General features: G+C 35.6%; 1 protein-coding gene across 1 annotated transcript; it reads right to left on the reverse strand.

The window, feature by feature from the left end:
* Nucleotides 1-573: 573 nt before the first annotated feature.
* Nucleotides 574-10,909, reverse strand: LOC116179473 (protein cortex-like). Its single transcript, XM_031499267.1, has 6 exons — nt 10,441-10,909; nt 5,195-5,409; nt 4,857-5,150; nt 1,048-1,227; nt 854-1,004; nt 574-805 (listed from the first exon to the last, which is right to left on the reverse strand). The coding sequence occupies exons 1-6, from the start codon at nt 10,907-10,909 to the stop codon at nt 651-653; spliced, it is 1,464 nt and encodes a 487-aa protein (XP_031355127.1). The 3' UTR covers nt 574-650.
* Between the last annotated feature and the right edge of the window lie 4,785 nt (nt 10,910-15,694).

The following is a 15,694-nucleotide window of genomic DNA, read 5'->3' on the forward strand; positions in this document are numbered from 1 at the left end:
AAAATGTAGGTATGCCCAGATAAAGTCATTAATATTTCGCTTTCTACGGGACACGTGTGTAGGTAGCAATATTGGTACGATGTCTGAATTTAAGAAAACATCCAGCTGCGCATCTACCTCTTACCAAATCAATCTTAAGACAAATTGCCTCAATTTTTTTCTAACAGAAATCGCCATAACTTATAGAACGCTTCTACCAGGCGATTTGACTAGCATTGGGTGTGATTGTTAGAGAAACCAATAACGTCTACCCACACTGTTTGTTATTTATTTGGAGCAACATTTGTAATAGTCTTCCTATATTGCAGGTGTTGTCGAAGAATGTCTTTGATGATTGGTGGTGCTGCCGAAAAAAGACTGGTAGACCGCGAAGAACTTACTAATAAGACACTGTTGACTTTTATTATATTTTATGGTCCCGGTAATGAAGAATTTCCTTCCAGACAATTCGACACAACAAGTTTTGCTATATTTCGTAATTACCATTAATCACAATAAACGCGCATACTGGAATACCCCAATTATAACATTCAAATCTTCTGGCGGGGATAAATCTCAGCGCTCATTTGCAACTTAAAAGAATCACATAATTTTTAATAAAAACTGCAGGTACATGAGTTAAAAGATAATAACAATAAATTTTAAAAGAATCATCGAATACATTGGCCAAAAATCTTTGCCGTTTCGAACATATAGTTACCACTGCTACACAAATCTCTTTTTTTCTTCTTAAGTTTCTTCAGGGTATCTGGAGAGTTTCCGAAAAAATTCCACATGCATAGATTTTCATCGGTCGCAGCCGTTGCTAAAACTGTACGGTAACAAGCGGCAGCAAATTTCAAGCTCAACAAACCTAAGGTCGCTCCTCCGTTTCCCCATAGAAGGTACAGCACTCGCCCGACGTGCCATTCGATTTCATCCACCTCAGTAGTCAAGTTTGATAGAACAATAATCGAGCTCCTAGGCACGCCATCGTTATTTGTCCTTCGGTGCCAATAACTCACCTAAAGTTACGGATGGATTACGCACTCAACAGGGATCATTTACCACTAGTTCTCCCGTTAGGGGGTTCCACGCCAAACTATCGACCGCGAAGGCGTTGTTTTCTTTTGGAGATTTTCTGCCTTTCTGTTGCATGCTGGACGCGTTCCAAATGGTCACACAGCCTTGTCCGACACCTCCGCCTATTGCTAGTAGCGAATAATTCCAAGGGTGCCATGCGATTCCCTGAAACATCGTTGCAAAAGTTCATGTAGTGGCATTGAAGATGGCGGAAATTATAATTAATAAATATTACTACGCATGATAAAGACAGAAAGAGAGTAGTCCTGGATTACGGTTATGGCTGTAGGTCCCAGAAAGAGTATTAATTTGAACATAAAGTTAGTGGAAATTAGGTTGTTGGTGGTAAGCCGGGGGGAAATGTGCGTTAAGCTACGATAGCGCTCGCGTCGAGCGATTAAAAAACTCGGAACTTTGGGCGATGTGTTTTTATATTTAGTGAAGAATTCAGATTAAACCGCAGGGTAGCTGACGTCTTGTTCCGTAAGCCAGATAGGGCGAAATAATCGGTAAACTTAAATTGGTCACCGGTGAATCACTGCCGTGTGGTTTTTATTTCGGTGTAGAATTGGCGTTGAACCATCATCGAGATTAAATCAACCACCTGAAGATATTGCTGGCAGAGAATTTGTGTGTATCGTCAGTGGTAAAGTTCATTTAAATCAGATACGAAACGAAAACTTGTGAATTAAAGTTTCGGTGATTATCATTTAAAAATATACAAACAAACACAAACAGTTCTAAATGTGAAACATATTTATTTAAATGACCTTAAATAAAGATTAATCTTATTTTAGGGCGACAACGATTTTTGCATTACCTGAGTAAGGTTACCTCCCTATAGCACCCTCTTATTATCTGAATATTTTCTCTAGATTTCCTCAGTATTTCCACTAAATTTCCTCAGAATTTCCTATTTCCCTAGAATTTTCTCCTTCCTTTGAAATTTTCTCCTTACTAAAATTTCGCCAGAATTTCCTCTAATTTCGTCCATTTCCTACATACTTCCCAGCCATTTCGTTGAAATTTCCTATATGACTAAAAATCACCACCATTTCTTAATTTCCTCAATATCTCTAGCATTGCCTTAAATTTTGCCAAATGTAAACAAAATTTCTCCGAATTAACGTAAAATGAGGACGCTACTTTTCTGTAAGAACCTTTTATTTCCTTAAAGTTACTCGCGATTTCCTCAGAATTTCCATTAGATTTCCTCAGAGTTTCCTCGTATTTCCTAAAAACTTTCTAATATTTCTCTAGAATCTCCTCATTCCTTTGAAATTTGCTCCCTATTTCCCCAAAATGTTCTAATATTGCCCCAAAATTTCCTCGTTTCCTCAAAAATTCATATTTCCCCAAAATTTTCTCTAATTTAATCCATTTCTTACATATTTCTCCCATATTAATCAAGAACTAATAACTATCTGCGTCGTCTCAAGAGCACCAAACGCTTCTTACGTTACAGCCGTTTTGGTTCGAGCGACCATCGAAAAACCATCATACAGTTTAAATGTGTTGTTTTTTTGTGTTACTTATTTAATGCTATAATTTGTTTGTGTTTTGTAGGTACGCATTTTATTTTTCTTATAATTCTCAATCTTTGGTTTTGAAATTAACTTGATTTAACCTCAATGCTGCATTGTGTGTATGAAAAATGCCTTTAGCTTTTATTGTTTGAAATCGTTTTCATTTTTTGTGTAAACGTTTGCTCAATTTATGGTTTTTGATTACTTGGTCTTAACCCGAAGTTGAATTTATACTTTTCGTCATTCGTTTAAATTTGTGGAAATTGATTGATATGTGTATAGACTTGTTTTTAAACCAACACTTTTCGCCGTGACCCGACGGTCACAAGGATGGGAAATTCTGTAACCAAACGAGTTACAACATATAAGGCTGTAATTAACCTCAAATCTCTACTCCACACGGGCAAGGGAGGAGGAGACCCTGAAAACCAAAGCTCTCCGGTTTGCGAGCCGGTTTGTTTAGAATCTCCACATATTTTGTTGTAAAAAGAGAGATTTGACGACCCTCTTTCGAAACTTAATTGTCATGAGTTTTCAGTGGTACCTATTACACATATTTATAATGGAGAATAAATTTGACTTGATTTGGTTTGATTCGATTGCGTGTATGGAATATCTGCCAGAAAAGGAAAGCTTGATGGCATCCCCTGCAAAATAATCATAAGCATGCTGAAAGTCCCTGTCATTTTGGTGGTCTGGGGGTATTTTCCAAGAAAAGAGAGATTTTAAAGTTAATTATTGCCATGATAGTTTTCAGGAAATGGCTCCTCCTGTCCTGTGTATTAGGCGTATTTAAAAAAATACAGCGCGTCTTAATACGCATGTGAATATTTGCGGGTCTCTGCATGATTAGATTATTATGTTCGCGCTTAAATAAATTGTTGCTACGAAAGCGTTGGGGTCCAAGGTGCAAAACATTTCGTTGAGCTTCCGTTGAGTGGCAAGTTACGTTAAAAACCAGTTTATTAATGTTGTTGTGCACCTAATCTGTTTATACGATGTGCTGATAACATTATAAATAAATCGGGAACAGGTAAAAAAATTAAAGACAATTAATTCTCACTTTTGTTGGCTGTCAATCAATGATCGATTCATTTAACTTTTAATATGTTGTCATGAGTTTCAGGTTCCCTCCGAAAATTCTTTAAACAGTGTCGCTTCTAGGCCATCAGAGCAACATTAGGGGGGTTTCTGCCCTCGTTGTAAATCCAGCACTTTTCTTTCCGGGTATATAGCGAAGTGGCGTGCCTAGGTACAGCTTTCTGTTTGATCCGCCATAGAAAAGTTAGATCAAACAGAGGGTTTTTTCCGGCTTAGGGCCTGAGGTCGATTTCTTTGGATCCACAAGATATAAAGGTTGGTCTCATTATTTCTTTTCGGTTTTGTATCTGGGTGAGGGATCCTGAAATACGGACCTGATCACCTGACTTTTTAAATGCACACAAAAGCTGACTGTTTACAGGGAGATTTTGTTTATTTAGCAGTCGCTGTTATCCATAATCCTAAATAGTGTGAAAATTGCTAATTAGACAAGATTTCACTCTACGTGCAGTAAATTTGTAAGTATCCCGGGTTCTGATTGGACGGAAAAATTAGTTTTTATTGGTGGAAAAAATTTATACGTCCCAGAATGGGTGTTAATCAAAAAGAAAACTAATGGGGAGTACATTGTTCGGGGAGAATCGTCAAGCAATGCGAGTTGAACCGTAAGCGAAGTTAAGTCGACCATCTGTAAGTTTGTGCGGGGTGGTTTTATACTTTGTTAAGAATTAGCTTTGGGTCCTGGAAGAATTCGAGAGTTAGTTATTTCAATTCGTGTTGCTCAGTGAAGATACATCGGCCACCTGTACTTTTTCGCAGGGCGTTTTTAAATGTTAGTGCGACACTTCAATAATCGAGAGAGTGTTTTATTTAAAAAAATAGGATTGCGTGCGTCCATGGTAGCAAAGTTTAGCTACCTGCGTGTAAATAAACGCTTCTGTTGAAAGTATCATCATGCTTGAACTCCGTAGAGAAAACACTTAAAGAAGCCACTTACAGTTCATGATGAGCAGGGCCATCGGCACGATTAAAAATTATAAAATTGGACAAAAAACTTAATTAGCAGTTGAGAATTCCTAGTGGACTGTTGCATTTAATAATGTTGATGAAGATTAGATTATAATTTTCGAAATCCATCAAACGGTACCAAATTTGCTTACGTATAGTGAACCAAATGTGTTCGTATCGAAAATCGCAAACATCCTAATGATGGAAGTAAAATCTTACCCTCACTGGAGCCGTATAGCTGACCTGGAAGTGTTCCCTTAACTGAGGCCAAAACCATATTCGCACATTATTATCTTCGCCGCTTGTAACTAAGTACTTCTCATCGCATGAGAGTCGCATTTCGATTATCATTCCGTCGTGGGACCAAAAGCGATCGGTCTCGTACCTCAGTTGTTCATCCCATACGACCACCCTACCCAGTTTACATCCGGTTATCAGCATATTCGATGTTGTCCACTCCATCGCTGTGATGCAACACGCCGAAAGACAGTTGCATGTCTCTTCGTACACGATCTAAAATTGAAATCGGACTGGCGAAATTTTAGCGCGCTCCTTACCTTATTTTTGACAGAATTGAATATGGCGAGTCCCTTTAGCTCGTACGCCATAGCAAGCGCCGTTCCGTTCTTATTCCAACGTATACACTTTCCCACCTTGCCTCCTGTGTTTGTAACCCTCTTAGGGTCGTTCTTTTGGGAGGACCATAGATATACTTCGCCTGCAAATACCGATGCCAGGTAACCAGTACTGCCCCAGTCAGTACTATGTTGGCCTAAAATTTAGCTCGTTGGGTTTATCCTTTTTAAACTAGTATCGCTGGGTAGGGAAATAGGTTTTTTTTTGTGTACAGATGGCACCAAGTGAACACCACCACGTCCCCCATTTACCATAAAAGCAACCCAGAATTAATCTTACAGTTACAAACTTTTGTAATTAGAAGTCACAATAAAAACAGCAGTCTATTAATTTCAACGCCTTCTGAATCACAATGAGCACATTTTAAATTTCTTTTTACTATTCTCATTGGGTAAATAACGAAAGTAGCTATAACAAATATTTATAACAGCAATTATCTATCCACCTGGAACAGTTTGAGAATAATAAGCATTGGCAATGTGCTTTCATATTAACGTTCGCTTTGAACGCTAAAATTATCAAAACGGTACAAGACACGAATATCACATCCTGAACTTATTGTCGAAAATGAAGTTCTCTACCATTGACATCCTAAAGCCTTGTTTTTAAAATCCCGTTGAGGATAGAACGACGCGTTAACTGAATTAGAATATATGTATAGTATGCAGTATGAAGTTGAATGGGGAGGGACAGACCAACATCTAATCATTGAGATTTGGTTTTATTCTTATTCCTGCTACTTCAAAATGTGTATTTCCGTAAAAAAGTTTTAGTTTATCTTTTACCCCATTTGAATTCATGAAAGTGTGGTTTGAAGAAAATGATATTGCTTGAGGATAACAATATTTTGGCATTTTTTTATCCCTGAATGTTCTATTACGTTTTACTATAATGAAAATTAATATGAGTAGCAGATGATACACCAAAATAGCTCGCAGAACATTTAAAATCGAATTATAGAAACGGAAGGCGCTCAAGAATTTAAAGAATTCAAAAGAACGGAAGCATTTGAAAAATCAAAAGCAATCGATGAATGTTGTTAAGAGCAACCCGACGCATTTAAGTAATTTGAAGAATCCGAGGAATCGAAATTCTTATGGACCTGAAGAGTAAAAATGGAAAGAATCATCTAGAACATTTAGAAAATAGAAATATTCTGAAAAACTGCAAGGTTCTAAAGAGGTTAAGATTCTTAAGATAAGAATTTTTTGAATTTAAGAATCTGAAGTAACTAAATCCAGAAAACTCCCAAGAATCAAAATCTGGATGTTCCAATGGAACTAAAGGAAACGTAAAAATGAGAACGCAACTGAAGAACCTGAAAGAACAAATCTGAAGAACCTGAGGAATCCAAAGAACTGGAAACAGTGAAATAATCGAAGATTGTAAAACCGGAACAAGGAATCTTAAAAGTAGAAGATATATGAAAAGTCCAAAGAAACGGAAAAATTCAGTTGATAGAAGGAACCTAAATTATCCGAAATGAGAATAATCTGCTAAATCTGAAGTATACACAGAGTTCTAGGAATCTGACAAATCTCCGAATCTGAACAATCGGAATTCGAAGAATCCTAAGGAAAAAAGCTGAAAAATTAGGAAAAAAGTTAAGGAGTAGAGTTACCCAACCCTAAACATCCGAAAAAATAAAAGAATCCAAAGAAGGTCTAAAAATTGAAGAAATGACCTAAGAATGAGAAAAATCCGAAGAAACTAACGATCCTGAAAGTACCCAAAGATAAAAAGAAACGAAAGAATGTGAAGAATAAGAAGAACTTACAAGTACCAAAAATGTCGAATCATTCCAAGAAGAGTGCAAAAAAACCAAGGAAAAAGAAAGGTAAAGATAATGTAGCCCCATTGACTTTGAGGGGTATGGAATAATTTCCAGAAAATGTGTAGAATACCATCAGAAAAAGGGAAGAAGGTATGGGATTCTCTCAAAAATTATCCTAACCCTCTCAGTACACGTGTGATAATTTTCAAGCCAGCGCCCATCGAATCTTCCTTTATAGGCCGGGCGCTAAAGGGTTTGAGCATGCACTGGAAGTCTAACGCAGTTTGACTTGTGATTATTGTTGGGAGCATATAGTAGATGGAAAAAATCGATGTCGTCGCATTTCCGCGGTGGGCATCACATGAGGGGGAGGGGGCAAAGTCGCGCGCGTGGCCATTCACTTTATCCTTTATAACTCAAAGACGGTAATAGTTAGAGCACTGCTTGAAGTGGTTATTTACAGCTACTTATATTACCTACAAAAAAGGCCCTAAGGATAAAAGTCGTACCTCTGACTGTTTTGTTACAAATAAATTATTTTGGAATATATCTAAATCCGATCAAAAATCATATTTCATGCACATTTCTTATGTGTAAGATAAATTTAATAATGATGTTATTAGATAAATATATATAATTTTATACAGTCAATTTTACAATTTTCCAGCACGTACTTGGGCACCCAGTCACAAATCTTTCTCCTCTTCGCTCTCTTCGTCAGACTCTTTAGTTTGTAATGGGTTTCTGCATCTATCAACACATTTGCAATAAAAGCAATAAGAAGAATTATTTGATAAACAGTTACATGTTTTTTTGGAACAGTTTTTGCATTTGCAGAGCTGAACTGTTTCGAGATTTGCATAACATCAATGCTGGCGAGCATTGCATGAGTACCATTTTTACCCTTTACGTTCATAAATTGTTCGGAATACGCCAGATGTAGATACATCAAAATTTGATGAATCATCACTCTGAAGATTACCAAAATTACTTCCCGATGGATATGCAGACATTTAATATTGGAACTAATTCGAGGGGACATTACCAAAACTGATGCCATTATGTGAGAGGTAATTTCTGCATTATTTAAACATGCAGAATGGAATCAAAGAAAATCTTTTTTAAACACGTTTTTATTAGGTCCTATTGCGGCTATCGATTTCGACCTTATAAGGTCATCTTCAGGCCGAGCGTCAATACGGTGAAATGAGGAGGCATGTAATATTATTAACGGTGTTGTATGTATTAGTTATCAGGAAAGATGTTTATAAGTATACTAAAAGTCACACGATGGAACAATACATCAACCGAATTATTTAAACATGTTTAGTGATCGGTCAATCTTTTGAATTATCCCAATTAAAATATGATGACAATACTTATAATAATAATAGTAATAATAACAAAAGGAGGAAATTCGGTAAAAACCGTTCTTCCATTTCCCCTTAAAATAAAAGTTTACATTTTCTCGTTCCTAAATTGCGGAGGTATATAACTACAATAAGTAGGTAGGTATACATCTAAAATATAAATCATACAAAAAGTGTAACATGGTTAATTGAAAAATAACAGTATGCAAAAACAAAAATTGAACTACAAAAATTAATCCTCATAATAATAATAATAATAATAATAACTACATTTCCTTCCAGGTGAGATTTCTAACGAATTCTTTACTGAATTTTTTGAAAGTCGACGGTGGCATTTCAATTTTACTTAATATACTAAATTTAAGAGATATGATGCTAAATACTCAAACGACCCTTCATATTTTACGGTTGCATGTTGTGGAAGTGTAAAGCTATTTATTCTTATATTAATATTGTGCATTTCTGATCTTATTAACAAATTATATAAGTATGGTGGTTCTTGAGTATGATAAATCTTATGTAATATGACTAAGCTTAAGTAAGTAATTCTTTCAAACATGGTATGTTCATTAAGCATAACCAAAAAAGGTGTAACGTGGTGACGATAAGGTATATTACAAACAAACCTCATGCATGCGTTCTGAATCCTTTGGATTTTATTTTTGCTGTATGCATATGAGAAGTAGTAGTAAACCGTACAGCAATAGTCTACGTGGGGATAAACTAGCGCCTTGACAAGTTTAAGTTTAGTATCCTGTGAAAGCTTATCTTTAAGATGGTATAGAGACTTCAATTTAAAAAAAGTAATTTTTTATTATACCTGAATCACAATCTCCGTTTTAAACACTCAAATGCGTGCGAAAAAGGGCCTTTAAAACACACGTGCTTTAAAGTTGCTAAGTAACGATACTTCAAGTATGACTTTTGAAACTCATCTGGATGAAATAAAAACTCCTCTTAGGTCGCTTTCTGTAAATGCAGAACATTTCTTTGGCTTTTGTACCTATCCTTTGGTTGAAGTTTTCACAAACGCGCATAATTTAGGGTATGCTTCCAAATCTGTTCTACTTTTTAATCGCAGCATTGTTCGAAGTTTTGAATGAATGCACCAAAAGATAGAAGATTTAAATACCTTTGACATTTCCTTCATATATGCCAGCATTATGGATGCATTTAAGACTGTATTCGTAAGTAACTTCCTATTCATCCATGGAAACAACTTTTCATATTCTTTATAATAGGCTTTACTGGAGTTGGATTTTACACCTACCAACGTTTGTTTAGATTTTACAACAATCGATTGAATGGACGGTGTATTATCTTTTTCAACGGAAATCGTTTAATTCACAAAGACGATAATTTTTATAAGCAAACGTCAAGTGACATTTCCATGGCAATCGTGAAATTACGAACACCCAGCCCACTTAATTAAACATGTATTCGAGTATAACGTCAATATGACTTCATTGTATTTCCTATTTTTAAATTATACTGCAGGTATAATAAAAAATACTATAAGATACACGTGTATAATTGGTCTTTAAAGCACTTGCAACGTTAAAGGCACTCCGCTTTGCGTCGTACCCTTAAACTCGTTGCGCGTGCTTTAAAGACTTGATTATACACTTGTATCTTAATATACTATTATAAACCTGATCGACATGCTTATCAAAACTTAATCTACTGTCCATGATTACACCTAAATTTTTTATGCATTCTGTCCAGCGAATGTAGATACCATCCATTGACAAGCTACTATTGCAGATTAAGCTTCTCTGTTGTTGTGAGCCTATACACACAGCTACGGTTTTAGTTGCATTTAGCCTTAGTCCATTCCTTGTACACCACTTTGAGACACTATCCAAATCCGCATTTAATAACTTTATTGTTCCTTCGATATCTCCCACTGAGCATGACTTATATATTTGTATGTCATCTGCATACAAATGAACACTAGCATGCTTTATCACGTATGGTAGGTCAAAGGTAAAAATAGAGAACAAAATGGGACCTAATATACTACCCTGTGGTACACCTCTTTTTATTAGCATAAAGTCAGAGATATTGTCCTGATCAACTTTCACCCTTTGCCTACGACCACACAAATAACTTTGAAACCAATGTAGGGTGAGTTGATCTAAACCGATGTAAGATAACTTGGCCAATAAGAGTTCGTCACTCACCAAATCGAACGCCTTGCTTTGATCTAATAACACCAGAATGCAAGAAAGAGATTTATCATTAACCGAAGCTATATCACTACTGACTTTTAGTAACGCCGTCGCAGTACTGTAATGTTTTCGAAATCCCGACTGCATAGATGGTAGTATTTTATTTTCTTTTAAATACTCGATTAGCTGTTTTGCAACTAACTTTTCTAAAATTTTGGAAAAAACTGGCAAAATTGATATTGGCCTTAAATCATTTAGCGTCTGAGGATTTTTACATTTAGGTAATGGAATAATATCCGCCATTTTCCAACAATCGGGCATTGTGCCTCGTTTAATAGAATCATTTAAAATATTTCTTACGAGAGTCAGACAGTAAGGTAAAATTAAGTTAATCATCTTTATATTCAATCCATCATGACCGTATGATTGCGATTTTATTTGTGATAGCGCGGAAAATATATCGTTATCATTAACTTCCTTTAAAGAAAATGTTTTACCACTTAATTTATTGTTTTTGAAGTATGTCACCTCGTTTAAGTCTATGCTTGTGTTACCTGCCGATTTGAGGAAAAAATTATTTATTTTGTGTGGTTCGCGCAAATGTTGTGGCAAAGAATGTTTAACTTTTTTAGTAGATACTCCCCAGCTTTTTAGATTGTTCCACAGCATCTTTTGATTCCCCTCACTCTGTTTTAACACAAATTTCATATACGCCCTCCTCTCATTATTAACTGCAGTTTTAGCGAAGTTGCGTAATTGAACATAGTATTGTCTGTTGGATGGGGTCTTTAATTTTATATATTTATTATATGCTTTTTTCTTTAAAGTAAGGATTTGTTTTAAATTATATGTTATACAAGGTTTAAAGTTGCGACTGAGTTTTATGGTGCGAATTGGAGCATTGTTATTGAATAGAGTAATAATAGCTGTGTTTAGGTAATCTACTCTGCTATTTAAGTCCCCAATATTGTCTATTGCTAGCCAGTTTATATGACTTGCATCGATATGAAATTGTTCGGTGTCAAAATTTTTATAGTCTCTATACGACAATAGCTGTTCCGGAACAGTTTTAGCATTTATTTTAAAAGTGACATAGGTTAGTAAATGATCTGTGTTACTTTCTAGATCAATATTATTAGAGCAGTTAACCACAATATTTTCACTAATGCAAATGACATCAATTAGCGACTCTGTCTGATAAGTAATTCTTGTGGGATTTTTCACTATTTGTTGCATGTTAAATTCCGATAACATAGATGAAAACAGTTTATGGTCAGCTGATTGACACAATAAGTTAATGTTTAAGTCACCGGTCATCACAACGCAGTCAGTTTCCAAATAAATTTGTTCTATTGAATTTGATACCTCACTAAGATACCTAGCACTCACACTTGGTGGTCTATAAACAACACCTAAAGCAATTTTAAAACTATTTATGTAAATAATTAACCACAATTGTTCAATTCCATTTAGACTAATATTCGAGATTACTGTTTTATAAAGGTACTCACTTTTTAGATATACCGCAAGCCCTCCACCTCGAGAGGGACGGTCCATCCTAATTATATTATAACCGGGTACCCCTATTAGATTGTCTGGATAATCTGAATTTAGCCAGGTTTCCGATACTCCTATAGCATCATGTTGGTTTTCTCCTAAGAACTCCTTAAAACTTAAAAAATTACTGGTAAGTGAACGAATATTTATGTGACTAAAGGTGATTATTCGTTTTTTGACTTGGTGATGGTAGGAACGCCGTTTATATACTTAATAAAAAGGTTTGTTTCACCGGTGTCTTTGCGGCGCTCCAACTCTCCTTTGATCCTTTTAAAATACTCTTGTTGCAGTTTCGTTTGGTCCGTGCCAATTGAAATAGTGGGATGGGTTTCTCTGAGCTTCCTCTTATTTTTCAATATAGCAAAAACGTCATCTCTGCTACCTAATTTCACCTTGAGAGGTGCAGGTGAATTATCATGCTTTTTTCCTAAGCGATTTATAGTGATTTCGTCTGTGGCGACATTGGGAGCAATATTTTTGATAATATCAATTACTGTTTTCATATCTTCGTTCGATTCTTTGAGTTTAAATATTATTATGTTATTAGACCGTTTTTGACGTTCAGATATTTCACTAATAATCACTTCCATATTTACATGATCCTTTTCGGCTTTTAATGCCTTTACTTCTTCCTTAAGCATTGCTACTGTTTGATTTAATGTTTCAATAGCTTTTAATAGTTGCTCATTATCAAACGATTTGGCCATTTCTCCGGTATTATCATTGCACGCAGTGCATTTCCAAACGCATCCAGGTGTAGCACTTATATTTTCGTATTGCGCTTTAGAAATATTGGCGCATTTAATGTGATAAACGTTTGAACAATTATCACAAGATACGCTCAATGTTTTTGCAGATATTGGTGCACGACACTCTTTACACTGATACGACATTATGCACCGTAAATTAAAATGAAAATTACTTCAGATAATTACAAAATATCTTGCAGAGCAAGTAATACACGTCCGCTTTGAACGAAATTTAACACCACTTACCGATCATAGAACAACAAACTTAGAATGGAAACTCTAATATAATGTAAAAATGACGCGCCATCTCGTGTATGTTCTCAGCAGCTTTTGCGTGAATGGCGCCAAATTTAAATATTAAAATGTAAGCTACGTCCGCATTATACTGCTCCGGATCTGTAACAATAACATTGGATTTGACTAGCTGAAACCTAAAAGGTAAATGAATCCAGCCGGTGAAGTCCAATTTTGTTTGTTAGGGATCCAGATAAATTCAGTTTAATGCCGATGCACCTCAGCAGTCAGGGGCTTCAAAGAGTACAGGCCACTTGTTTTATAAGTAATAACTCCAATTAATCCAATCAAGGAGTTATATTTAATTTAATATGGATATACAAGATACAAGATCAACTTCATGGAACTCTACTTTATGATGCTCTCAAGATCATTCTAAAAACAAAATATGTAGCAATTTATTACAATTCAATTAGTGTTAGCTGCTAAAGATAATGTGCGAACTGCCACACGCTTTAAACCTCTTTGTGTTCCAGGTTCTAAAGCGCAACCAGAAAAAATGACGTTCACAAACCAACAACTTTTGTGTAAATTTCTTCCACATTATATTCTAAACCAATTCTATAAAAACTTCGGGCTCCATTTTTGGGAAACGTCTTCGCAATTTGTCACACAACATTTACGTTTTCGATTTGTATATGCATAATTCATTGTAATAATGAATAGTAATTATACTTAAAGCACAATAAGCCGTCAATCAAAATTCAAAATTCAACTGTCATAATGGCGACACGTACTAAAGTCACTAGATTTAATGCACGCTAACTATGCGCCATCTATTGAATGTTCTCCAAACTAATTATATTTGTACTCAGTTGTTCCCGTTTACGTTTCCCTTCTAAGTTTTTTGTTCTGGGTTACCGATCTAAAAACAGAACAGCAAAAATACTTACCGACGCCTTTTTAAAAATCAACAGTCTTACATTACATTTAATCTTTAATTATTGTTAGGTACATTAAACGTACAATTTGTGCTGTTGTTTCCTATAGCAAGACGCTCATAAAGTCATAAAGGAAGTGCAAAGCTAGTAAACTACATCAGACACATGCACATTTTGATGAAATTATTAACTTCAATTTTGACAAATAAACTGGTTACCTAGTGATATACACCATACCACTTCGATCATTTCGATTTATTCTGCTCGTTAATTTCTTAGTGCATATTTATATTGGTTGCATAATTTTAATTTCGATCGCGCAAAAAATGTTATAAGCACGTCGAACGTTAAGGGTTACCGTTCTCAGACAATAATTGGAGTCGTCGCTTCGCTCCTCCTCCAAACAATTGTGTTCGAACGGTAAAAATCCCTTACCGTTCTCCATACTTAGTGTGGTGTCACACTATGCGTTTTTACCGCTCCCGCTAAAACGCTCCTGTTTGACGGGATGATAATATCACACGTTATTAAATGGTACCAGTCACATATATGCGTTTTCGCAGCACCAACCGGATGCAACCGCATCCTGCTGCTGCTGCGCAGGATGACATGACAACCACAATGACATGAAACCACGTGTTGTTGCACGTTGGTTGTCATCAGTTGTCACACTGAGCGTTGCAACCGGGTGTTTTGTTAGGTTTACAATGTTTGATGTCGGTTTATTCATCGAGTGCGTGCATGCAAAAACTGCACTGTGGGAAAAACAATCTAAAGAGTATGTAGATAAAAACTGTAGGGAGGAATCATGGGTAGAAATTGAATTTTTAGACATTCGGTAATATACAAAAATTTTTTTCTTGTTCATTCGAATTTTTTCATAAAACTTCGCGAACCTATTATTAGATTCTCGTCCTGAATTAAAAGGATCAATCCAATATTGACAATATTTCGCAATAGCCCTTCCGCCTCAAGCGCATAAACCATCTTTAACAATAATTGAGACATGACACTACTTAGGCTGCCAAAATATAGCAAAAACGCATCCCTTTAAACCGGAATAGTGTGACAAGTAGATCTCATCCTGTCAAACCGCATCCGTTTTAGCGGGAGCGGTAAAAACGCATAGTGTGACACCACACTTAATATACTATATCTAAGATCTGCGGGCGGCATCCATTAAATCTATGTGACGTTCGGTTCTGAAGAGGTCTGCAATGAGAAATATCGGCTTCCAGGCTTTTATACTGCAAGTTGGTTCACACTTCGAACGGTGTTCATTAAATAGCTCATATGCACACATTTTCACAAATCTATTCTTATTTGTTTCGACTCATTCGTTTTAATCAGAACCGACTATAGTTCCTTTTAGATTAAACGAAAGCTGTATACCCAAAAAGTATAATTGAACAAGAGTAATATTAAGAAAAATGATTTTTGCGATATACTTTTTTCCGAAATACAAAGAGCACATTTAAGTTTTACTTGTAGGTACCTACAACTGCAATTGTTTTCCAAGATGCCATGCTTATCATTAGAAAGAACTCATTCTGTGTGTTATATAATAAATAAAACGTAATTATGAATTCACACGATTTGTGGATTTCAAGCAATAAGAAGCTCTT

The sequence above is a fragment of the Photinus pyralis genome, unplaced genomic scaffold (assembly GCF_008802855.1).
Source record: "Photinus pyralis isolate 1611_PpyrPB1 unplaced genomic scaffold, Ppyr1.3 Ppyr1.4_LG8, whole genome shotgun sequence".
Classification (NCBI taxonomy): Eukaryota; Metazoa; Arthropoda; class Insecta; order Coleoptera; family Lampyridae; genus Photinus; species Photinus pyralis.

Bases quoted from the DNA above. Each gene is read 5' to 3' on its own strand.
- LOC116179473 (XM_031499267.1), bottom strand. From the start codon at position 10,909: ATGCCCGATTGTTGGAAAATGGCGGATATTATTCCATTACCTAAATGT. The intron at 1,228-4,856 runs GTAAGATTTTAC...ACGATGTTTCAG, and splicing joins GCTATACGGCTCCAGTGAGG to GGAATCGCATGGCACCCTTG. The intron at 1,005-1,047 runs GTAAATGATCCC...CCGTAACTTTAG, and splicing joins CCCTAACGGGAGAACTAGTG to GTGAGTTATTGGCACCGAAG.